The sequence below is a fragment of the Vipera berus genome, assembly GCF_964194415.1.
Source record: "Vipera berus genome assembly, chromosome: 1".
In the NCBI taxonomy this organism is placed as follows: Eukaryota; Metazoa; Chordata; class Lepidosauria; order Squamata; family Viperidae; genus Vipera; species Vipera berus.
Genome location: NC_138202.1, coordinates 271,573,549 through 271,600,550, shown reverse-complemented (window position 1 = coordinate 271,600,550; position 27,002 = coordinate 271,573,549). Strand labels below are relative to the sequence as shown.

Below are 27,002 nucleotides of genomic sequence, written 5' to 3'. Positions count from 1 at the left end.
AACATTGCATCCTACCTTTCCTACAAGGTAGAAGTGGTTACTTGATAAAATAGAGGCAATATACTAGATAAAAAAATCCCCAATTGGCACATTTCTAAAACATGGTCAGTCAAATCCTGACACACAAAAAGTGATTTACTTGTTTTCTGAATTACACTATTGGAGTCCATTCCAGAATGAAGGTCATTAAGATCCCTAGTAGCAAAATTTTAGACAGTTGCAATATTGATCAATTGTTTGGCACAATGTAGGTGGCAAACAGGGAAGATTAATGACAAACTCAAACCCCTGGGGGAAGGGGTATGAGAGAGAAAGTGTGAACTCCAACTAGGCAATATCAAGATAAAATTAAACGTTAAGGTAGGTTCACATATACTTCAACTTAATAGATGATTTATTTACATTTCTGTAAGTGTAAAGAAGATTCCCTGGTCTTCATGGAAATGGAAATCAGGACAGTGTTTGGTCCTTATCTGATTCATTACTTTTGTACTTGTAACTTTTGATATATAAACTGATATAACAGTTATAAAATATGGTTCCCGTAACCCTGGGATGAGTGGGGAGAAGGGAAGAGTAACAAAACATGTTTATGGATATTTTCAATCATATATTAACAAAATTTATATTATGTAACAAAATATATATTGCAATGAAACGACATAAATCTCGTAATTTTTATACTTGCAACTGCTGTCAAGATGCAAGTATGCTGAGGTTTGCATTGTTATGTTTGATTTTCAACATGATTTTTTTAGTGAAACTAGATGGGTCTTCTCCAACTTGCAGCTGCCAGCTGTGTGTATTTTAATTCCCAGGATTTTCCCAGAATGGGCATGCTGGATAACACGTTCTGAAAGTTGAAGTCAACACATTTGAAAGATGCTCCCAAGTTGGGTAGTCTACTTTATATACCCATTATGCGAATTCCTCAAGACCTATTATTTTTTTAACCATGATATTGGAGTTTGTTATAGTTTTCTAGGGTTTTAGTATGACAGGTGGGCCATCTGTACAGCAGCACTAACACTGAAGGAAGAAACATTCAATATATGATCAGTAGATCAAAATCACCTCTTCCTAAGCTCCTATTAGCTTCATGGAAAGAAAATGCATATAACTACTGCCAAGAAGACCATTATTATTCTATACTACACAGAACTCATTCTGAGATTTGAACGTTCCTTTGTCTCATCCTCAATTGGTTTTAGATTTACAAGTTACAGAAGACTCATAAAGAGATTGATTAATTTAATTATGAAGCTCCATAACCAGTAATGCAAAAGGATAGACAGATTGCCTAATATGCAAGCCTGTCCAAAAAATTACTTACTGCTCCACAAGTCTCATTATATAAACATAAAACTAATCCTATGGCAGACTAAGAATCTAAAAAAAGTGGATCCATTAGAAACAGAAAATGAAAAGTCATTGTATATATGTTTGAATTATTGAAAGAGTTTCTTAAATTAGCTATCAACATCCTCTCAGTAGGTAGGAATCTCTCTCCTAAATCACTGTTACAATCAATAATATTTTCAAAAACATCTGATGACCACAACTGAGCCGAAAACTTTTGTGGCTAAGTGAGTCATTTGTTAAGTGAGTTTTGCCCAATTTTATGACTTTTCTTGCCACAGTTGTTAAGTGAATCATTGCAGTTCTTAAGTTAGTAACCTGGTTGTTAAATGAATCTGGCTTCCCCATTGACCTTGCTTGTCAGAAGATCATAAAAGGTGATCACATGGGACACTGCAACTGTCATAAATATGAGTCAGTTGCTAAGCATCTGAATTCTGATCACGCAAGCATGGGAATGCTACAAGGGTTGTAAGTGTGAAAAACCATCACAAGTCATTTCTTTCAATGCCATTATAACGTCAAATGGTCACTAAATGAAATATTGTAAAAAAAGAATTACCTGTATAAATAGTGTGTCTTTTCAGGAATTAATTAGAACTAAGGTTTAGCAAACTTCTCAATTAACCAAAAACCTAGCCAAAAGTTACCGTATTTTCCGGCGTATAAGACAACTGGGCGTATAAGACGACCCCCTACATTTCCTGTTAAATTATAGGGTTGGGGCTATACTCGCCGTATAAGACTACCCCTCTTCCAACGCACACCAAATAAAAATTAAAAAACATCAGATTTGATTTTAATATGGTAATTTTAATTCAAATGCTTATGACATGCAGGTACTTAGTAGGAAAACTGTCACTTATAAACATAAGGCTGTTTGTCATCAAACATGTAAACATAAAACAGTGCAAGTGGATTAAACATAATAATAAGAATAAGAATAAGAATAAGAATAAGAAGAAGAAGAAGAAGAAGAAGAAGAAGAAGAAGAAGAAGAAGAAGAAGAAGAAGAAGAAGAAGAAGTTGGAAGGGACCTTGGAGGTCATCTAGTCCAACCCCCTGCTAAGGCAGGAAACCCTATACCATTTCAGACAAGTGGCTGGCCAGTCTCTTCTTAAAAACTTCCAGTGTTGGACCATTCACCACTTCCACTGGTTAATTGTTCTAACTGTCACGAAGTTTCTCCTTAGTTCTAGGTTGCTTCTCTCCTTGACTAGTTTCCATCCATTGCTTCTTGTCCTGCTTTCAGGTGCTTTGGAGAATAGCTTGGCTCCCTCTTCTTTGTGGCAGCCCCTGAGATATTGGATCACTGCTATCATGTCACCCCTCACCCTTCTCTTCGTTAAACTACACATACCCAATTCCAGCAACCGTTTCCTATTTTCCTAATTCACTTTTTCACTTTTCCTAATTCACTCTAAAGCTTTCCCTGCGCAGAGCCTTAAGTAACACCAGCTGCCTGCAATTAGTGCAGGTTCTCATCCCACCAGGCTCAAGGTTGACTCAGCCTTCCATCCTTCCGAGGTAGGTAAAATGAGGACTCAGATTGTTGGGAGCAATAAGCTGACTTTGTAATAATGCTGCTTGTGGGGAGGGGGGTGAAAGCTCTAATAAGCAGGCATATACATAGAATGAAGGCTATTGCTAAGCACATTGATTTGTGCTTTAAATTGTAAGCCGCCCTGAGTCTTCAGAGAAGGGCGGGATATAAATGGGATTTTTAAAAAAAGACCAAATGGGAGATCCGCTCCAGGTTTTCCAGCCAACCTGCCCAGTTCTTGAGTCAAATGTGTCCTTAGAGCTAAGCAGCTGCTCTGGCTACGGCATTCCCCACCTGCCTTTCAAGTTGCTCTTGCATTCCCCACCTGCCTACAGCTGCTCTTCAACTTTAGAAGGAAAGACGCCCAGACCCCAGCCTGTAAAAAATCACAGACTGCAGCTTCTACTCCAATTGGTCCCACTTTCCTTGCGCAGACTAAATGGAAGATCCGCTCCATGTTTTCCAGCCAGCCCTGTCCCTAAAGTTTCAGCACCCGGAGTATAAGACGACCCCTGACTTTTGAGAAGATTTTCATGGGTTAAAAAGTCGTCTTATACGCCGGAAACTACGGTACCTCTTTTCACATTGAATTTTATACCAATGAGTCAGATGTATTTGAAAATATTATTGATTGTAATTTAGGAGACTCTTACCAAGAGGAAATTGATAGCCAATTTAAGAAGCTCTTTCAATAATTTATTTATTTATTTATTAAATTTTTATACTGCCCTTCTCCCGAAGGACTCAGGGCGGTGTACAGGGCAATAAATATCAAAATACGAAATACAAAAGTTAAAAAACATTAAATAATTATGCCCAATATAATACATTAGTTAAAATCCATATTAAAACCCCAGACCCCAAACCCATCAGACCAGGCCAGCTTGTTCAAATAAATAAGTTTTTAGATCACGTCGGAAGGAGTGAAGTTTGGGGGCCATCCAGAGCTCAACCGGTAAGCGCCCACAGAGAACGCCCTCCCCCTGGCGGTCACCAGTGGACATTCTCTGATTGGTGGCACCCTGAGGAGGCCCTCTCTGTGGGAGCGCATTGGATGGAGGGAGGTTGACGCCGGCAGCAGGTGTTGCCGAAGGTAATCCGGACCCATGCCATGTAGGGCTTTATAGGTCATAACCAGCACCTTGAATCTCACCCAGAGGGCAACTGGAAGCCAATGCAGCTCACGGAGCAGAGGTGTAACATGGGAGTATCGGGAGACCCCCAACACAACTCGCGCAGCTGCATTCTGCACCAGCTGAAGCCTCTGAGTGGTCCTCAAGGGCAGCCCCATGTAGAGAGCATTGCAGTAGTCTAAACGAGAGGTCACGAGTGCATGAGTGACTGTACGCAAGGCATCCCGGTCCAGATAGGGCCGCAACTGGCGCAGTAGGCGAACCTGGGCGAAGGCTCCCCTAGTCACAGCTCCTATATGATCTTCTAAGGAGAGCTGTGAATCTAGGAGGACCCCCAAGTTGCGAGCCCTATCTACGGGGGGTAATAACTCACCCCCCATATTAAGAGATGGAAAATTCTGCGTTTCCCGAGATGCCGGCACGCACAGCCACTCAGTCTTGTCAGGGTTGAGCTGAAGCCCTGTCCCGAGCCCGCCAGAGATCATTCACCAGCGCGACCAATGCCGTCTCCGTGCTGTACCCGGGCCTGAAACCCGATTGGTACGGGTTCAGATAATCAGCTTCCTCCAGGAACAAAGGGAGCTGATGCGCCACCATGCTCTCAACAACCTTCGCGAGAAAGCGAAGGTTGGAGACCGGATGAAAGTTGTTTAATACAGCTGGGTCCAGGACAGGCTTCTTAAGGAGAGGTCTCACCACCACCTCCTTCAAGGCGGCAGGAAAACTACCCTCACTCAAGGAAGCAGTTATCTGCCTGGAGCCAGCCTCGTTTCCCATCCCGAGCCGCATAAACCAGCCAGGAGGGGCACGGGACCAACAAACACGTGGTGGAGCTCAGCTTCCCCATGATCCTGTCCACGTCTTCGGGAGTCACAGGATCAAACTCCTCCCAGATAATATCAACAAGACCTGCCCATGTCCTCATCGTCAGACTCTGCCCAGTCGGAGTCCAAACCGGTCCGGATCCGAGCAATTTTGTCCAACAGATGTTGACTAAACTCCTCGGCACGACCCTGCAAGGGCTCCTCCCTCACCTCCTGATTAAGGAGGGAGCGGGTCACCCTAAACAGGGTGGCCGGGTGATTATCTGCGGACGCGATGAGGGTAGCAAAGTAGTTAGACCTTGCCACCCTCATTGCCGCGAGATAAGATCTCGTAAAAGACCTTAGTCGCAATCGGTCGGATTCAGACTGGCTGGATCTCCAACAGCTCTCTAGGCCCCGTCTCCGACGCTTCATCTCCCGGAGCTCCATAGAAAACCATGGAGCCCACTGGGATCTGCACCGGGTCAGGGGCCGCATGGGTACAACTCGGTCAAGTGCTTCCGTGGCTGCCTTTTCCCAGGCTTCTACTAGGGCATCGGCCGAGCTGTGAGCGAAGGAGGCAGGTGGGGACCCAAGCGCCGCCTGGAACCGCTCAGGGTCCATTAAGCGCCTAGGGCAGAACCATCTCGTTGGTTCAACAACCCCACGACGGGGAGTGGCAAAACGGAAGACCAACCGCAGGAGATGATGATCAGTCCATAACAGGGGCATAACAATTGGAGAACCCCCACCCAGATCATCTAACCACCGTCCAGATAGAAAAACCAAATTGAGCGTGTGACCCCCCCATGAGTTGGACCCTGAATAACTTGCATCAGGTCCATGGCCGTCATGGAAGCCATGAACTCCCGAGCTAACTCAGATGATCCCCCCAGGGATGGTAGATTGAAGTCCCCCAAAATCATAAATTTGGGGAACTCAATTACCAACCCCGAGAGGATGTCGAGAAGCTCAGGCAGGGCTGCTGCTACGCAACTAGGCGAAAGGTACACCAGCAGCAAGCCCAACTGAGCCCTAGGGCCACATATCAGGAGGAGAGACTCACACCCGGCTGTTTGGACAATGGTGGCCTCCCGCGGACATAAGGTCTCCCTCACAACTACTGCCACTCCTCCGCCCCTACCTTGAGCCCGAGGCCGGTGCAGCACCCGGAAACCCGATGGGCAAAGATCAACCAGAGGGACACCACCCTCAGGGCCCAACCAGGTCTCCGTAATGCAAGCCAGGTCCATATAATTCAAAAATATATGCCATGATTTTTTTCTGTAATCTGTTGGAAGTATTCTTTGAATGTACGAAGAATATGGATGAAGATTTGGCGCAATTCTTTGAAGTCATGGAAATCAATGGCTATGAGCCTTGATGGCAGTGGGAGTGCCTCTAAAGATCATTGCTGGGGGATTAGCGAGTTTTCTTATAGAGTTTATTGGCCACTGGAGGAAGAGACAGCTGGACTAATAAGTCAGGTGTCCAATCTAGTGTGGCACTTCTTAGGTTCTATGTTTAGTTAAAGATGCGTTTTAGAAAACATTTATTTATAGAGTTGGAAAGGACCTTGGAGGTCTTCTGGTCCAGCCCCCTGCTCAAGCAGGAGAACCTATACCATCTCAGACAAGTGAATGTCCAGTCTCTTCTTAAAAATCTTCAGTGATGGAGTGCCCACGATTTCTGAAGGCAAGGTGTTCCACTGGTTAATTGTCCTCACTGCCAGAAAGTGTCTCCTTAATTCCATGTTGCTTCTCTCTTTGATCAGTTTCCAACCATTGTTTCTTGTCCTGCCCTCTGGTGCATTGGAGAATAATGTGACCCCCTCTTCTTTGTGGCAGCCCCTCAAATACTGGAATATTGCTATCATGTCTCCCCTATTTCTTCTTTTCTTTAGACTAGTCAAACCCAAGTCCTGCAGCCATTCTTCATATTTATAATCCACTCTTGCTTCATATTATAGGCCAATGTATTTCATATTCACAGGGACGTCAAATCCATGTAGCTTAGTTCTAGAATTGTTCAATTAGATAATGATTCTGAGGTCACTATAATATGTTCCTTTGACTTCTGAGCCCAATTTAAAGTGTCAGTTATTATTTATAAACTGTACCACATAGGCCCATTGTATCAGTCACAGTTTTGATTCACATAGTTAACAATATCAGTCTGATTCATTTTGGAAAGGCTGCTAAAAGTCACTTCTTCATTCAAGGTACTTGAGATTTGAAGAAGACAAGTGGTGGAATATGTTTGAATTAGTTCGCCAGAGTAAATTAATTACTCAGCGGGGCAACAGTATTCTTATCTTTAAAAGAGTAAAACCATTAGTTTGGGACTAAATAAACAAATAATTACATTACTAGCAACATGACCCAAGTGATCCTTATGCCACCTAAACATGTTAAGAGTCATAATTGCCAGGCAGCTTGTTAAAAAAATAAACTGAGATTCAACCTATGTGGAAGCACCAGTTTGGAAACACTGGGATTGATAGAAGGAACTATTGACATCAAAACTATTGAAAAATTCCATAAATGAATGGTTTATATTAAAAAAAATTACCTTTGTTTTCTCCCTCTCTTCTGCTTCTTGAAGTCCAGAGAGACTTGTGTCTGTTTCACTAAGCCACTGCAAATGACTCTTTGCTTCCATTTCATATAGAGTAAATGAAGGTGAAAGTTCTGATACCTGCCTCCTTTGTAATGACCGAAGCTCCTACAACCCAAAAAGAAAGGTTATGCAATCAATAATTAAGATTATAAGACAGGGGGGGGGGGAGATAGAGAGAGAACTATGGTCCTTTTATAACTTGTGGACTTCAACTCCCAGAATTCTTGAGTCAACCATGCTAGACCAGTTCCCAACCTCTGGTCTAAAAGAAGAACCCTTTTTGTCCCAGACCCTGCCCTTTGGAACATCTTGCCACCAGAAATGAGATCTGCCCCCAGCCTTCTGGCCTTTTGGAAGGGCCTTAAGACTTGGATCTGACGGATGATTTAGGATTTTGGACATGGTTGGTGCAGTGACATAGAAGACACCATTTCCATTTTGCTCAAGCCTTTTGGTTTTAGTCTATATTTAACTTGTAGCTTTTAAGTCATTTTATATTTAAAATTCTTCTTATATTTATATTTTTATTGCATTATAAGCTGCCCAACTCACCTAGATAGTGAGATGGATAGCATATAAATTTAATACAGGCAGTCCTCAACTTACAACAGTTCATTTAGTGAATGTTCAAAGTTACAACGGCACTGAAAAAAGATGACTTATGACCACTTCAGCATCCCCACGGTCATGGGATCAAAATTTAAATGCTTGGCAGTTGGTTCATATTTATGACATTTGCAGTGTCCCGGGGTCATGTGATCACCTTTTGCAACCTTCTGACAAGCAAAGTCAATGGGGAAGGCAGATTGACTTAGCAACGGTCCTAATAATTTAACAACTGCAGGGATTCACTTAACAATTGTGGCAATAAAAGTCGTAAAATGGGGCAAAAGTCACTTAACAAAGTTCTCACTTAGCAACATAAATTTGGGACTCGATGGTGGTCATAAGTCAAGGACTACCTGTAAATAAATAATGATAGTAGAGAGGAACAGGCAAAAAGGTGGATTATTCATGTCTCTAGACAAGAGTGAGAATTTTCAGGTGCATATAAGGAAGGCTTCAGGGGGAAGAAATAGAACATTACAGATCTATTGCACAGCAAGGCTACTTTCACTGACCTTTGCATTGCTTTGCTTGGTCTGAAGGAGAAGGAGCTGCAAACGAATTTTTTCTCTCCGGTTATCTTCCATGAGCTGCTGTAACAAATGCTCACCTTTTTGCAGAACTTCCTCAATTTGGGCTCTTTCTTCATCCAGCTACAATTTTAAAAAGAAGGACATATTTTCAGGAATACTTGGGGCAACTAGCTTTCGTTATTCCCAAAGAGCAAGGCTGTACAGAGAAACATGTATAGTATGGTTGTGCATATTTAAAAAACTATATCAGAAAAAGTGCTGCAAACCTCACACAAGCACAGCCTCTCTCTGCTATTCATTCAAGGAACCGTGCACAAAGCTGAGGGGGAAAAATGTTATCAGTCCCTTAAAGAAATCACCTTTTTCTGGGTTGGCACAAAAGCAGAGAGGTGCTCTGTTCCTCAGAATCCTTTTTGAAGAATGTAAAACTCTAATTAATCGTTTTATCCTACATGAAGACTCAGCGGATTCATATTTTGCAGTGAACTCATTAGGAGCTTATTGTAATTACTAACTGTGCAACACAGAAATGGAAGGACATTTTGATATGGACGAATGCCTGCAGAAGCTAATGGAGATGGCAGAGATGGCTAAATTGACTGTTTTGATTAAAGGAAAGACTATAAGTAATTTTGTTTCTACATGAAGACCGCGTATGGACTTTTGTGCTTGGGGTGGAAAAAAAATGAAACTTTGATTTTTGGTTTTTACTGATAGATTGATTTGTTGTTATAGAAATGGCTAGCAAAAAGTTGAGGTTCGATGTTAATGCTTCATTCTACTGCAACAGAAGAAGTTCGGAAGTCACTGCCTTTTGTTTTTTTTTCCCTCCCCACTGTGTCCTACTATTTGCTTTTGTATTTCTGTATTTTATTCTATAATCTAATAAAATGTTACAAACTACTGACTGTGCAACATGTAGTTGTGGGCCAAAGTAAAACTGTTTTCAGTGAAGATATCAGGCGTTAAGTTAATACAGGTGGTCCTCAATTTACAACAGTTCATTTAGTGAGTGTTCAAAGTTACAATGGCACTGGAAAAAAAGTGACTTATGGCCGCTTTTGATAATTACCACTTTTCCAGAATCCCCATGATCATGTGATCAAAATGCTTGGCAACTGGTTCATATTTATGATAGTTGCTTCGCTTAACAACCGGGTTACTAACTTATCAACTGCAGCAATTCACTTAACGACTGAGGCAAGAAAGGTTTTAAAAGGGGGCAAAATTCACTTAAAAAAATGTTTCACTTAACAAAAATTTTGGGCTCAATTGTGGTCATAAGTCAAGGTCTACCTGTAATCTAATCCTAATGTTCTGTAACTATATCTCTTTCCTTTGTTGTAGAGGGAAGCAGGGGCCATGAAACATCAACTCTTGCCTATTCTAGCAATGTCCAGGAGGAGCAACAGCAACGGGGAGAAATCCCTGTGGGTCACCTCCTGCACTGCCTATGCTTCAAGTATAATAGATGTAGCACAGAAAGGAAACACATTGCAAATTCTCCCAAGGACTTGGGATGGTGAGAAAGCACTTGGAAAAGGATGAGCTTCCAAATGCATGATTTCAAGTATGACACAACGATACATTTTATCGTAATTAAACAAGACAAATCCCTTGCACGTGTAGCATTGAATATATAAAGCCATCGGGAAGACCGCAATGGTAAAACAGCTGATGCAAGCAAGATCAATATTTATTGCATGCAGCCAATGAATTACAGTGTTGTCAATAGACCTCTAGGTCTCAGGATTCCAGATTAAAAAGTCAAACCTGGGAAAAGAAAGAAAGAAAGAAAGAAAGAAAGAAAGAAAGAAAGAAAGAAAGAAAGAAAGAAAGAAAGAAAGAAAGAAAGAAAGAAAGAAAGAAAGAAAGAAAGAAAGAAAGAAAGAAAGAAAGAAAGAAAGAAAGAAAGAAAGAAAGAAAGAAAGAAAGAAAGAAAGAAAGAAAGAAAGAAAGAAAGAAAGAAAGAAAGAAAGAAAGAAAGAAAGAAAGAAAGAAAGAAAGAAAGAAAGGATGAGTATGACAGTTTTGTTTTAACATGAAGTTCTCCAACCTTTTCATCATCTTCTTTTGATTCCATGTGCTTTTCCACTATGGTCAGCATTTCCTTTATCTCACATTCAAATTTATCAAGGTCTTTAGAAGCCACTGCAATTCCACAGAGCTCCTGCTTAGCAAACTTTTTATGAGCGTCCAGACTGAACAGCATCTGACACACACAAAGATAGCAAGTACCCTAATCAGTAGTCAATATATTTGTATACGTATCATATAACTGCAACAATATAGTTGTAAATGAATAAATACCCTTGTAGAAGTTCTCATCCCCAAAACTGACACTAAGAAATTATCTTTTGCAGATAGCTTGTGGGCTAGTACAGAAAGAGAATTACATATAAAATAAAATGATTCACCCAAACCCCAGAATATATTACTTCACATGCTTTTGGAAACTGGAAAGAGAAAAAGAGGAAGTTTTGGAGCAACATGTCATTTTAACATTTTAAAAATTAAGTAAGTTATCTTCTTTCTTTTTCTTGTTTAAAAAGTACTGTTGAAGAAGTAGAGCTATCTCACTCAAAGTAGGACAGAACTAATACAAGTAGTCCTTGTTTAGCAACTGCTTCACACAACAAATGTTCACAGTTACAACGGTTTTGAAAAAAATAACTCGTGTTCATTCTCGCATTTATGACTGAAGTATTGTACTGTTTCACTTTTAAACTGCTTCGCCAAACCACCAACTTGCTTGTCTCAAATGCAATTGCTAAACAAGGACTACCTGCATATTTTTGTCCTTGTGCAACCATGTGCACAAAGAGATAATGTCCTAAAAAATCCAAAAGTGCAATGAAATATTAGAAAACAGTTTCCTTCGACAGAATACAATGCAGTAGCATGCATTTCACAGAAACATTAGAAAAATAAAAATCAGCAATATAAATGTAAAAATAGGCCAGTAGATATGCTTTGGGACCAGGAAGTCTTCCGTACTCACCTTAGCACTTTTGATGTGCTGTGATACTTTTTCAAAGTTCCTATTCAGTTCAGTCAATTTGGGTTCTACAAGCTCATGACATGATCCCCCACGACTGTTCATCAGCATAACAGCTTGGTCCCGCACATTATCAACTCTGACACTAACAGCATCCAATTCTGATGTTAGACGCTGTGAATGGGGAAAAAATGGGTTATTATTTAGATCACAGTAGGATTAAAAAAGGGAGGAAGGGGAACAAGACAGAAATCAACCAGAAAAACTGGCAGACTTTCATTTGGATCCAAAATATTAACAGAGGGATGGGATCAAGATCACGTGAAGTACTAATACCACTTTACAATGCCTTGGTAAGGCCACACCTGGAATACTGCATCCAGTTTGGTCACCACGATGTAAAAAAGATGTTGAGACTCTAGAAAGAGTACAGAGAAGAGCAACAAAGATGATTGGGGGACTGGAGGCTCAAACATATAGGGAACGGTTGCTAGAATTGGGTATGTGTAGTTTAATGAAGAGAAGGGTGAGAGGTGACATGATAGCAGTGTTCCAATATCTCAGGGGCTGCCACAAAGAAGAGGGAGTCAAGCTACTCTCCAAAGCACCTGAAAGCAGGACAAGAAGAAATGGATGGAAACTAGTCAAGGAGAGAAGCAACCTAGAACTAAGGAGAAACTTCCTGACAGCTAGAACAATTAACCAGTGGAACAACCTGCCTCCAGAAGTGGTGAATGCTCCAACACTGGAAGCTTTTAAGAGAAGACTGGACAGCCATTTGCCTGAAATGGTATAGGGTTTCCTGCCTGAGCAGGGGGTTGGACTAGATGACCTCCAAGGTCTCTTCCAACTTACTACTACTACTACATTATTATTATTATTATTATTATTATTATTATTATTATTATTATTATTATTATTATTATTATTATTATTATTATTATTATTATTATTAATTTGCTACCAGTACTACTGTCTAGGTCACGTCAGTAAGAAGTTTAATTTTGCTACCTTTACTGTCTCCTCTTTCTTGTTGGCAGGCTTTTTCTCAATCTCATCCAACAGAGCTTCAGCTTGGTACAGCCAAGTGCTTATGTGGGCAACATTCTCATCAAAAATCTCCAGTTGGCTTTGGTGATTCTATAAAGGAAAGACAAAGATAAATCAATGAAAACATACCTTAAATGTCTATCAAATTTAGCTATTTTAACAGAAAACATTCACAGAGGTCAGTCAATGGCACTTTCATTTGCTTTTTTCAGCTCTTTTAGTGCCAAGACCTAAGAATTATTTGGTATTTCTTTATTATAATTTTAGCCACTAGATTTATATCTTATCTTTTCTCACAAAGATCAAAACGACATATACACTTCCTTCCAGAGAATTTTCTTACAACAAAAGTTCCAACATCGCGCACACACATGCACACATATGCATGCACAAAAAGATAGATATAGAGATATATGGAAACAGGGAGAGAGGGATAGATAAAAAGAGAGAGATGGGGAGAGAGAGAGAAAGAGATGGGGAGAGATAGACAGTTGGAAAGAGAGTGAGCTGTGGAGACAGAGAGGAAAAGAGAGTGAGAGAGATCGTTGCCACATAATACATTTGGGGCCCTTCGTAACCAGCTTGCATTTAAGGCTATTTGTAGCATCTTGCCGTCACGTGATTGTAATTTTTGGCATTTTTTGCCAGCTTCCGGCATCTACCTCCAGTTTCTGGCAAAACGCCCACTGAAAAAAATGGATTCACTTAACAACTGCTGCTTTTGCTTTAACGATTGCTACAAAAATAGTTGTAAAACTGGGCACAGTCACTTGGTTGCCCTTGATGACCACCATATTTTACCACCATAATTCCAGATTCAATTAAGGTCATAAGCTAAGGGTTACCTGTAAGATAAAAGCAATGAAATGGGAGGCACATTCTGGGCTGCAAGACAGGTGGAAGTAGAACAAACTTGAACACCTAACTCAAGAATACCAAAAATACTTCAATTATAGGTTTAGAGTTATAAAACCTTGCTTCCCTGAATGTTCCTCTCTTCTCCCTGTCCTGAACTATGGATAGCCAAGCCTGAAACGTTTTCTCAAATTCTCTTCCAACTCTGGGCTCAGATTCCTCTTATCTGACCACTGCCTTGGCTGCAGCTCTTCATCTTCTTCTTCAAGATTATTCTCAGAGCCTATTACATCCATTTCTGTTTTTTACAGCTTGTAAAAAAATCCTTATTATGAATAATGATTGCACAGATAATGGGTACAGTTTGTTCAAATAAGTATTCAAAGAATATTTCCATGAGTCCTCTTATGTAATAATTATTTTTAAAGCATTTATTCTTGAGCTAAAGCTTCAAAGAAAAGATTTTGATACTTCCTGAGCATGAAGTAAGAAGCAAATCTATCAAATTGTTCAATATATTTTACTATTTCTTGAAAAACTCTTCATCGTCTGATTCATTTTTCCTTTTAACAGGTCAGCCTTCCCCAACTAAATACTCCCCAGAGATATCGTCCTAGCTGGCCTGGCCATGGGACTTTCAAGTTTAACATATCTTGGAGGCAATTGAGTAAGACCGTTCTCTCCTGATAGGAAATCTGACATTTGTAAACACTTCCTACTTGAAGAGTAAAAAGACCACACTCAATGCTTATGACCCTATCAAAAGCCACACAGATCACTAATTCTACAAATGTCAAAATTTGCCGTTCGTGGTTTCAGCTTACCAGAAGTGTATTGCACCAATCTTCGGTCCAGGTTCGGACTCGGCTCCATCCAGCATTAAGGACACAGAGTTTTTCCTCCAGAGGAGCTTCACTTCCATCCACTAAGGCCTGCAGTGCAGCACTGCTCTCTGTTACACTGTTCAGATCGACTTTCTTCCTCTCCAATTCTCTCAGCACATTCTGGAAGGCAACAAGAACCATTAACAGAGCAGAATGAAATTTCTCAAGGTGACAGAAGCAAAAAAAATTATTATTGGTTTGGTTTCTATCTTGATCGATTTCGCTAACGACTGACATATCACTGCAATAAGCAATCTGATATACCATATGATACCTAAAGCAATCCAAAGCAAGGGATCTTCTAAAATTCAGAGTAACTTAGTAGTCACAGAATAGAAAGTTTTCAAAGAAATGTTAGCCTCAGTAACTGGTAAGGTTGTGCTTTAAATGCACCATTCTTTGTTTTAATTACATTCTGTAACTGATTTTGCAAAATCTGTTATGGCATGCCAAATTGATGCAAATTGCAGTTATTATGCAATCTGATAATAAAGTATAGCTTTTTCACAAAGTTTCTTTTGCAAATTTGGGGAACTACATATCTTTCAAGGGGAAACATTAAGATTGCTTTTGGGGGAATATATATTTTTCATAAATTGGAAAAATGATTTTTAATATTTTTACTATACCTATTTACTAATAAATCAGTCTCACTTTCTTAAATTGTTCTTATTTTAACAGAAAGATTTATGCAATGAGTAAGCTAATGCAATAGTGAACTACAATTTTAGACTTACAAATCTTTTGCTCATATAGATTTTCACTTTCCCCTCTGCTATTTACTGCAATTGAAATTCTGGACCTAGTTAACAGCAAATAAATGTCCAGGAAATTAAGATTTTAAAACTATCACTTTCCTATAAACCAAGATCACGCTACAATCTAAACCCTGTTTTGAAGACCAAGTAAGTATTCCATAGAATATAATTTTTTCATGCCAATCCCCCCCAAAAAGGAATAATTACACAAAACTGGTATTCAAAAATGTTTAATAATATCAAATCTCCCTTTAATTCTAGAATTCTCTTCAAGAATCCCCAAGCTTTTTCTCACAGGCATATTTTTTATAGTAGAATATATGCTTTTCCTCATGATACAATTCTCTTTATAGGAATAACATGCAGAATGATTCCTACAATTTCCTGTTTCAGTGTGAAGCCATTCAGTGCCCCTTTTCACTTTGGATTATACCTCTAGTAATTCATGCATCTTCTTTGTTCTAAATAATACACCAAAATTATATTGTTTCGTTTTCAACATTAGTCCCAGGCGCACAAACCTCCTCCTAGCAGGCTAATGTCATTTTGCACTCAATTAGTCAAAGAACTGACTAACCATGACATTTTTAAAATAGCAATCAATAATTAAAACAAGTAATTACATTCAAAAAGCCAACAGCTGCATTACATTAATAGAAAAAAGAACTAAGTACAGAGCATTGGATCTGTTAAATTTTTAATTCTTTTGATCTGAAATAATAAAGTTTTAAAATATGTACAAATGGCAAACAAATGAGATAAGTCTCTCAAGTTGAGTTCAACATTTAGTGACCTCTTCTAAAATCATAATATAATAAATGCACAATGAGCAACACACATATTACAAAATTGCTTTTTTAAAAAGAATTCTGAGGCATACAATAGTGTCAGGAAAAAAAATGTCCCTATAACAGGAAAGGACAGGAAAGGAGACTAAATTTCTTGCAGGAAGTCTGGAATTCCTTGTGGTATTCAACATGACATGTTTGCATGCGATATAGAATACATTTTCAAGTAGATTCCCCCATAAAACCAGAAGGAAAATCCAGTGGGATTCACCCAGATTTGAAATCACTGAATGCACTATCACCTGCTGGATTCAAATATTTATTAAATAAATATTTAAGCTAGGCTCCAGGTTAAAAATGTTGGTTTTTAACCTGCTTCCAAGGCAAAACAGAAAGTATATTTTTATTCAACAACAGGAACTATAACAACAAGTATCAGAATGAGATGCAAACAAAGAAGTTTGAGAACAGGCTGCTTACCTTAGCCCAAGCAATTTCAGTGTCCAGATCAGAAAGCAAACGTTCTGAAGTGGACTTGTGTACCAGTTCAGCTTCTGTCACCTCTAACCATTTGGATAAGGAGAGGGAGACTTCATTGAATTTGCATGAGAGTTGCAATGCCTGTTCTAGATCTTGTTTGCCTTCTGTCACCTGTTTTTTTTAAAAAAAAAGCATGTAAGAAAGCAAGCATCAAGAACAAAGAATTAAGAAAACTTATTGGATCGACATTATGTGTCGGCACATAGTGAGCAGATGTTTAGATGGGATCTGGCATTTTTATTTACTTATCAAGTCCTTCCTAAGGTCCTGGCATAGGCTAATGTTGCTGTCTAATGATGTTGAAGATATGTTCATAGGATACAAGCTGTTCCAAATAAAACTGTTTTTTTGCAGCTGACTGATGGTGATTTTGTCAATACTAAGAGTTTTCAAGCAGTGTTTTACACATTTCTGGAACTGCACTCAAAGCACCTCTACATTTTAGTATTATTCCACAACCTCTATTTTGGCTATGGTTACTTGCCTCTAAAAAGAATTTGTCCTCATCAGTCAACTACATCTATGAAGGAAAATGGATAAGGAAAACACATTCAATGACAATTCTACAATATAGATGGACTCATGAAGGAAAAAATGATCTGTCAAGAAACCATCTCTTAGATCATTTATTTTTTTTCCCAAAATATGTGTATGTTGCTTTTTAAAATTTTTATCAAATCTCAAAACAGAGTGGAGTTACTCTAGATAAGTCTGGACTACATTTCTCATCAACCACAACTACTGGATAACAGTATTGATGTGGAAAGTCATGTATTTTGATCTCCGATTTAAAACATTATAGATTCTCATTTCAGATTTAACTGGTGAAAAGTAAATCGGGTTCACATAATATTTAATTAAATGCCTGAAATTTACCTCAAATGGATTTCACACAGTGAAACAAAACTGTACGTATGAAAGACTAACCTGCGCTCCCAAATCATTGTAAAGGAATTTCAGGGCTGTCAGTTGTTCATCCATGCTTTTGGGGTTGTCTGTCTGTTGTTTTTGTACAATCTGCCTTCCTGTTTTGATCACTGTCTCCACTTCAAGCTTTACTTCACTCAGGGTCTTATAGAGTTTCTAGAACCAGGGCACCATATAATTTTATTATATTATATTAAAATATATTGTAATATTTCAGGTTACTTGTTTAATTTCCCTTTTCAGAATTTAACCACATTATCAGCTTTATGCACACCAAATCCACATTCCATGGTGTCCAGTTTGCTACAGTAAGGAAAAATATTAACTATAACTAGATTCAAATTAGTCAGTAACCCATTTTGAGCAATGGATTCTATTTAGAAAATAAATTACAAAAATGCCCCCAACATCATAGCAAATAGAAGTTAACATGAAGAATGAATGGAAGATAGAGCAAAAAAAGAAGAGGAAAGAGGGAAAATAACGCCCACGTTTCCAAGATGTTCAAAGTCTGGAAATGATAAATAATAATAATAATAATAATAATAATAATAATAATAATAATAATAATAATAATAGTAATAGTAATAGTAATGATGTCTGAATACAGCCCAAGTGCAATGAAATAACACCACAATTTTAAAAAAAAATGCACTGCTTTGTTCACATTGCTAAGACTTTGCTCATTTTTTTTTCTAACTTGGACTGACCAGTTTAATGGGAAATTCCGTATTTATCTCAATGCACAAAGTCTTTTCCTTTCATTCATGTTTTCTACCACTACTATGAAAGTCGACTGCCGAGCTACTGGAAAGTTCACTGCCATGGAGTAAAGAAGAAAATAAAAGTTTCACAGAGAGAAATTAAGAAAATTTAGTCATAGCATTATATTACCATGCACTTTTCAAAGTGAAACTGAATGATATCCGGATCAATATCCTTCACATCCAAGATATGGAGTTCAACTTTTACACTATCCAGAACTCGTTTACAATCCAGCATACGCTGCTCAAAATTCGCTGGTTTCTGGAAGAGCTGGAACTTCGTGGATACCTCCCGGAGCTTTCTCTGTTTATATAAGAAAGCAAAGATTTGATACATTCACACACTTAGAATGAAAAATCTTTCTAACTGTTCTTATTTATAAATTATATCTTACTCTTCTAGTTCAGCATTTCTCTCTCTTTCATGTCATTATGGATTTCTTCCCCTTGTAACCATATTTCCTGCTTTATGCCTCTTCTCTAACTTATAAAGTAATTTATCTCTAAATCCAAGATTCACTGTTTTTCACTTAAACAGGAGAAACTCAACTCCTCAAAAACAAGATTAAAAAAAACCCATCAGGAAGTTTTGTCTAGGCCTATGTTTGGGGACTTTCAAAGGTACAGTGTGTACTCCGTTTCCAAATCTTCTTCACTTCTGTCAACCCCAAAGCACAAAAACAGGCATGGAACACCATGAGCTAATCAGTTCTCCCTCTAGCTACCTAATCAGAGAATTCACAAAATGGGACTTAAGCACCATCTCGTTTCCTGAATTTATAATACTTCCCAGAGTATCAAAAATCTTCTTACTTGAATGCATTCCTTATCTCTAATTAGTACTGCCTTTTTTTTCTCCTCTACCTTTCAAAATCAATGCCACTTAGTTCTTCATCAACTCCAAACTCAACCCTTCTATCCTGGTTTCTATTTCCTACGGCCCGCTGAATCTTTCTCACAAAAGCAAATTGTTCTCCCTATTGCGAAAATATAAACGCCTCTGTCTAGACTTCACTCATCACAATCTCTGTTTGAAACAACTGCTTTCCCTTTCCTTCTCTTTAGGGGATTTATTTGACACCAATACTTAGTTTTCATTAGTCACTAAACAGTGCTTCAGGTTAGCCAGTCAAATGCCATGATCTTAGTAGCATCTTCTCTTCAAACATTTTCTCTACCTATTTGCAATGCTGATATCCATCCTGTACAACAGATATTGATTCTTCAAGTCCTCTATCTTTGTCTGTCTTTCTCTGTGTGTATCTCTGTTTCTGTATGTTTGTCTGTCTCTCTGTCTCTGTCTCTCTCTCTCTCTCCTCATATAAAGCTATTGTGAAAAGGATGCTAATAATTATTAAAATGATTAACAATTGCGCAAGGATCTAAGAAAAGTGTATTACAGCATTTTTTTTTCACAATTAGGAACTTTCACAAGTATGTAAAATTATCCTACTTTTACAAATATATGCCTACAAGGGTCGAAAAGGGGGAAAGGTTGGAGAAAATGAAACTGAAAAGGAACAGAAATGACAAATTAAACTTTATAGTATGTAAAATTATCACAATTTCAATTGAAAACACTGCATTTGAAAGAAACACGAAAATTCTGGGAAACTAATTAGCAAAAACTAATTTTGAATTATGTCTTTAGTGCTTGATCTCAAAGATTACGAAAAAAAGATGAAAACGGCTTTTTTCTTTTTCTTTTTGAAATGTTTACCTGCAAGACATCCAAATGAGTCCCACCACGGGAAGATCGGCATTCTGGTGAAGGTGGCATTAAAGAATAGACATTCTTTCTAAGCTCTTCCAAGGTGGACTCAAGGGCACCAATCTCAGCCTGGATTTTCTGCCATTCGTTATAGAAAATGGGGAAGAGAGGACATAGCAAATATCAATCTGACTACCCGATAAATCATACTACTAAAATGTATTATTATAAAGACTATAATACCCACATGCTGATTTCAGTGACAGACTGCTTATTTCAAAATCAAAAGATTACCGAAATTACTGATTTTGTAGCATAAGACACCACTTCAGCATTTCTTCATAGAGCATGTATTCCCTTAGTTATCCTATAACTCAAAAACCATGTTACAAAAGGGTTTTTTTAAAATAAATAAATAAATAAATACCTGTGCCTCTTGAGGCATTTGGAAGGCATCTATTCTATTGGTCAAATAGGATGTTAGCTGCCTATCCAAATCCTTCAAGCTTTCCTGAAGAACTTGCAACATGTGCTCAGTTTCCCGCATCATCTGAAGTTGTTGCTCCAAAGAAATCTGCTTACTGACTGCCTAAGGGGAGACAAAGAAATACGCTGCATGAAAACTTTAGAACTTGTATATAAACCTAAACATAAATACGAAAATAGTAAATCACTATGTGCACTATGCTTGCACTATGCTGTTATTTTCTGATTGTCAACAGTGCAGTGAAATATTACTTTCTTATGGTTAAGGGATACCTGCCGAAAAGGAACATAATTCAGAGATTCCTAGCATGGCAACTTAAGTTAGAAGCACTGACTTCAGCATTCGGTTTTGTTATCAAGACTTATGGAAGTTTCCAGAGGACATATTAATACCATTGAAATCAGGATGGGATCCCATCAATCCTCATAGAAAACAACAGTTTCCAAACGACTATCAATTCAGCTCTTTGTGCTTTTCAAGATCCTCTGTCCTGTATTTTTCAAAGCCAAAAAGTTGCTTTCTTTCCAAGGCAGCAGGTAAACTTTTAAAACTACTACGTATGGCTTTACTCCATATTCTGTAATTTGAATTGTATAAATCTGCTCATCATGCTTCAAATCTTTTTAAAATATAAAATCAGACTTTCAGTCATTTTACACATTTTTGTGGGATAGGTCTTTGTTGGTAGAGACCATTTACCTTGGTTATAGCTATCATGATTTATATTTGCATCCCAAACTGTTATTTTTCTCCCCTTTTTTGTTTGAGGAATGTAGCCCCATGACGTGGCATCATAATTTTGCTTCTCGCCTGTACAAAATATAGGATCCTCTAAGCTTTAATCTAGATCTGTTCACTTTCAATTAAGAATTCACTCAGCCATCCAGTTTACAGTGTAGGTCCTTCGGTTGTCCAACTTCTGACAAACCATAATACAAGATATAGGTAGTGTTGGCATAATTATGCACATCTGATCTTAAATATTGGGCAGCTCTTATTTCTATAAGCTAGTGAAGAGTACCTTTAAGCTTCATTCAAAACTGTATATTGTGGATGCTGACAGTAATAAAAACAAATGTTTCATTTCATCAAAGTTATATATCATACCATATGACTTAATTCCTCGTAACGAGCATTGAAAACTTCCAACTTTTCACTGATGATTTCATCAAGGATACCTCCATCTATCAATGTTTGACCAAGCTCCCGAATTTGAGTCCGATTATCAGCTGGATGACGTAGAATGGATTCCAGTGACTGAGAAAATAATTAAACCAAAATGTAGGCACTTGCTTTCTAACATACTGAACACAGCACTCGTGACATTTTAAAATTGGAAAAAAATATCATTCAGAAAAAGCATATATTTACAGTGTCTGAGGACTTACGTTACCATTAAGAGAACAATGAAACATATGGCATTTATCACCCTAAAATAGTTATGGAAATTACAGACAAATAAATCAAAATAGTGGAACCCATAAGAACAACTCAGGAACTCTACCAAAACAAAGAGCAAGAGGAAATAAAACCAGCAAATGACAGCAGAATCACTGCAATGTAAACCCAAACCTGAAAGTAGATGGAAAAAACATTAGGGTTTTTTTTAATGCCTTCAGACAATAAAAAGGAAGGAAGGAAGCATCACCAATGGGAAAGCATTCTACAGCAGCAGATAGTGCTGTTTGCGTAATCTCCAGTTACGATGGAAGCAGACATACATAGGGCCTCTTCTGGTTAGGGTTACTAGTACTGGCTGTGAAAATTCAGGGGACCATTAGGTGGCAGCACAAAGAATTTTATGTACCTCTTTGCTGCCATCTAGCAGTCATCTAAACTTGGGCATTCCCAATCTCATATTTCTGCCTGAGTTGATCATGATAGATATGGTGGGTCAAAAAACAAATGCAGCCTGAAATTTCCTCCACGTGGAACATTTAAGAATAACTGTCGCTCTGAAGTAACTACAGAAATATACTAGGAATTCCTTCAGTTAACTGTGGACAATAAACAGTTGACTGGCTAATGTATTCTAATTATAGTTTCTGAAGCATATTAAAAGAGAGTTCTATGTAGAACATAATAAAGCAGCCTTCTCTAAATGCCAGTGAAGTACTATATGAATAACAGCAGTCGAGAGTTTATTTTATACATATTAATGCACCTGTCAAAGTAAGTTAAAAGAATCCCAAGTAGTCAACATAATTGTCGAGATGTAAAGTGTCCTTAGAAAAACCAAGACAAAAGATACTGTATTATTAAATTTGTTTTTTTAAAAAATCATGTATTTCACTATCACATTTCAAAGAACAAAGAAAATAGTTAGCAGAACAAAAGTTGGAATACACTTGAAGATCATAATGTGTTTATATAGCAGACCAATAAAGGTTTCTGGGTCGTCTTTGTTGTTAACAAAACCACAGCCAAAAATTCCAACGTTTCAAAATATGTTTAGACACCTAGAAGTGTCCACTAGCTGTGGGTGGGTAGAAAAATAAAAATAAAAGATGGCAGGCACAAAACACACATCATTTAAAAAAAGAGGGGAATCTACACAGAGATGCCGCATCTGATATTTTGCCTTGTTTTGATCTTTGATGATACCACTGCAGACACACCCATTTCTTTTAGCTCAAATAAGTAAGATTTTTTTCTCCTGTGGGCGTCACTGATGCATCTTGAATTAAAGCAACAACAAAAAAACCCTTTCGACACATTTGTCCGCTTCTAGAATTACTTAAATATTATGAGAAATGAGGGATTTTCATTGAATTTAAATATAGGAGGAAAAACATCTTCAGTTTTAAAAAAAACCTAAGCTTATTTGCAATTCCTTTTACAGACTATGTACCTCAAGGGCTTCACTGACAGCATCTATTTTCTCTGGCAAGTGTTCAATTGTTTTCATCTTTTCTTCTAATGTATTCAGCCAGGCTGCTTCTAGGTCCAGATAGTGTAGCAGTTCAATCCAACAAGACCATACTTCCTGAAAGTAAAGAATATATGGGGGGGAAAAAACCTCATTCCATTTCAGAGGCCGGTTCCTCTCAGTCACATGATACATTTATCTCTCAAGCTTTATGTAGATTTTCCTGAGTATATTGTTCATCAACAGCAATGATTTCTAGAACTACTCAAGATAAGGTCTGGAGGCTAAAACATATGAGGAACGGTTGCTGGAATTGGGTATATTTAGTTTAATGAAGTTTAATGAGAGCAGTGTTCCAATATCTCAGGGGCTGCCACAAGGAAGAGGGAGTCAAGCTATTCTCCAAAGCACCTGAAAGCAGGACAAGAAGCAACGGATGGAAACTAGTCAAGGAGAGAAGCAACCTAGAACTAAGGAGAAACTTCCTGACAGTTAGAACAGTTAATCAGTAGAACAACCTGCCTCTAGAAGTTGTGGATGCGCCAACATTGGAAGTTTTTAAGAAGAGACTGGACAGCCATTTGTCTGAAATGGTATAGGGTTTCCTGCTCGAGCAGGGGGTTGGACTAGATGACCTCCAAGGTCCCTTCCAACATCATCATCATTATCACCATCATCATTATTATTCACAAGTTATTGCCTAACAATGAGACACTTTCAATTCACTCAGCCTGAAAGCTCTCACTTGCTCAACTCACTTACAATGATCTCCCATGCCAATTCCAGATGTTTGCACTATATACAATAACAAAACAATGGTATATTACAATGGGGATAACTTGGATGCTGCATGAAATGAATACATTTCGAGACAATAGCCAGTAATAATTTCCTAACTTAAAAGGCAAAAATGTATCTTGCATATTCTATACTTCATTTACCTGGATCATTAACACAGAATTTTCTAATTTGCCATCTTAAACATGACCCAAAATTGATTTGGATCACATTCCAAAGTTCGTTCCAAAGCTACTGTAGTAATGTAATGCTCAATGTGGCTAAAATAGAGTTTGAGAACTTGACTTTCTCCTGATTTGCAGCTACAAAGAATTAAATAAGAGGCCTGATTGCACAGTTGCTAATTCACATTGCTGTCAAAAGTATTATAGGAAATATAAGAATGTGTGTAGAAGTTAAATATAACTGAAATGTTTATTAGGCGATACATAATTCAGAAATAATGACTATATTGATGGAGTCTTAATATAGGCATTTCATTAGCTATATATTTCTCATCCGTATATCCCTGGCTTTTTATTGACATTTTAAAATCAACAAAAAACAGTGCACTCCCACTAATTTTGGAGCCACTATTTGAACTTACTTTACTTGTATATGAAATGGCTTCTAACTAATGGGCAGTAACTACGATCCTTCACTATCTAAAAAGGGGTGTTAGTGTGTTAGTGTGAGGCTTAACGTCAATGCTGACTCCTTGGAAAGTGCCTACAGTTTTCTCGGCCAAATTTCACAAGCACTTGTCTGCTTCCTAGGAGTGAGAGCGAGTGACTGGCTCAAGGTTGCCCAGCTGGCATTGTGCCTAAGGCAGAACTAAAACTGCCTGGTCTCCTGGTTTCTAGCCTGGATCCTTAAGCACTATAGCCAGGGGTAGGTAACCTTGGCTCTTTTATGACTCATGGACTTCAACTCCCAGAATTCCTGAGCCAGCCATGCTGAGGAGAAATGGAGAGGTTTCCATGCTGAGTTATGCTGGCTCAAGAATTCTGGGAGTTGAAGTCCATGAGTCATCAAAGAGCCAAGGTTGCCTACCCCTGCACTATACCAACTGGCTCTCTAGGGAGCTTTAAAATATCTAGAATTAAATATATAATAAAAGAGTTTTGAGTTTGTTCATTAAACAAGTCGCTGGTCCAACAACGCCCCAATCCCCAACTTTTAAATACACAGCAAAAATCATTGGCATGATTTTTTTAAACAACTTATGTTGTTTAAAACTTATGTCTTAAACCCTCCCATTGGTGTTAAGGAAAAGAACAATTAGTTATGGATCATACCTCCAAAGTGTGGCATTTCCCTCTGATCCTGTTGCACAGTAGCTGGTAATTCTCCAGTACAAGGTTGAGCTCTGTTGTTAAGTCCTGACCGCCAGATGGCAGTTTAGCAGCTAGCATTTTGATGCTGTCTTTCAGAATTTTCACGCGCACTTCTTTCTGCAGCACTTCTTCCTTTGCTCTCTGCCCAGAGGAAGCAAATAAGGACCAGACTAAATTGCAATCACTGTGTTAACAATGAAATCTGAACTAATACGTAAAATATTGAAATGAATTGTTGCATTGTATTTTATATATGCTTGGATCCCAAGACACCTCACTTGAAGTTCTATCGTATTTGATTGATCTGAATTTACAAGCCACCCAACTCCACTGGACTCTGTAATAAATATTGTCTATTTATCACTTATTACACTAGTTGCCCACCATCATTTTGACCTTCCTTGTCATACAAATGGAGTTCATCTCCACAGATATTCTGTTGCAAACTGATTTGTAGAAATCTGGTTGTATGAAGTCAACTCATCCCAAGATAAATATTTCCTGTGCATAAAGACCACTGTCTCAAAATTCCCAATTTATATGGTCAACATTAACTAGTACATTTAAAAAAAAACTTTCAGAGCGCATATATTTTTGTGGTATAATTTTTAATAATCTTACTACAATCAAGAGTACTACATTTCTAAACGTGAAAAAGTATTTTTAAAAGTGCCAAGTTTATCATTCTATTGAATGTGACTGTTTCAGAATAAATAATTTTTCAAACACCAAGGTCACGCTGACTAGTAATTCTGGCAGTTGCAAAGTCAACATAACTGAGGAGCACAAGACTGGCAAGGGCTACAGAGCATTCAATTACAAAACCCTTTCTAATTTAACAGAAAAGGCCAGTGGCAATCCTGTCATTCAATTCAAAAAGCTTTATTAAATGAGCTGCCACATTTTCTAATGTTAAAAAAAATCCTTCAGTGTGATTTAGTGTTTGATAGCCAGGCTATTGACAATGTCAGTTCTTTACAATATACTACACTTGTAATGTGTAAAATGAACATGAAATAAAAAGGACTCTTTGCATTCAGAATAGCTGTAATCTTTTCATATGTATGTAAATATGACAATATTTTGTAAGTTGCTGCTCCAACTGTGCATCCATTGTGTTTTCTCAGACAGCTGATTAGCCACCATTAAATTACAATTAGGCATATCATATGAATTAGATTAGGATACAAGCATATATAAAATTAAGCTAAGAGACAGCCTGAAATTTCAAGAATAAGCAAAATGGGCTCTACATCCCTGTCATAGTTTCGAAATGCTAAGTTATCATATTAAATCCACTAATTCTACATTCACTGTAAAATTAAAGCAAATGTCATTCCAAACTCCAGCCTCCTCTAATCTCACTGTAGCAAGATTGAGAATTTCTACTCCAACCAGTATTTGCTGATCAAACAGAAGTAGCCTGAAGCCATCTGGTCAAACTGCAGAGTACATGGCAGGGCTATGCAGCAATCTTGGCTCAAAGGAGAAAAAAAAATCAGTATGCAAACGAACCAACACATTCAAGCTATCAGCAGCACCTTAAGTCATATAGAATTTTAAGATATGCAACAGTTTTTTATATGTTTACATACACTTTCACTTGCACACAGTGCAAGCTCTAGTAGTGACACTCGAGAAAATATGGCCTTATAAATATG

The 27,002-nt window shown here is 38.1% G+C and overlaps 1 protein-coding gene across 5 annotated transcripts in view; it reads right to left on the bottom strand.

Moving 5' to 3' along the window:
• The window catches only part of UTRN (utrophin), a gene marked incomplete at its 3' end in the record, with an annotated part of 377,026 nt that overhangs the window by 237,702 nt on the left and 112,322 nt on the right, over nt 1-27,002 (bottom strand). For all 5 annotated transcript variants that reach the window (XM_081313934.1, XM_081313935.1, XM_081313936.1 and 2 more), the window contains 14 exons: nt 25,303-25,482; nt 23,210-23,344; nt 21,466-21,615; nt 20,299-20,460; nt 19,881-20,009; nt 18,291-18,464; nt 17,397-17,552; nt 16,410-16,580; nt 14,324-14,503; nt 12,606-12,734; nt 11,598-11,768; nt 10,653-10,808; nt 8,579-8,716; nt 7,410-7,562 (listed from right to left, as the gene is read on the bottom strand). In XM_081313934.1, the coding sequence (XP_081170060.1) occupies nt 7,410-7,562; nt 8,579-8,716; nt 10,653-10,808; nt 11,598-11,768; nt 12,606-12,734; nt 14,324-14,503; nt 16,410-16,580; nt 17,397-17,552; nt 18,291-18,464; nt 19,881-20,009; nt 20,299-20,460; nt 21,466-21,615; nt 23,210-23,344; nt 25,303-25,482 (2,184 nt within the window). The remainder of the gene's footprint in view (nt 1-7,409; nt 7,563-8,578; nt 8,717-10,652; nt 10,809-11,597; nt 11,769-12,605; nt 12,735-14,323; nt 14,504-16,409; nt 16,581-17,396; nt 17,553-18,290; nt 18,465-19,880; nt 20,010-20,298; nt 20,461-21,465; nt 21,616-23,209; nt 23,345-25,302; nt 25,483-27,002) is intronic.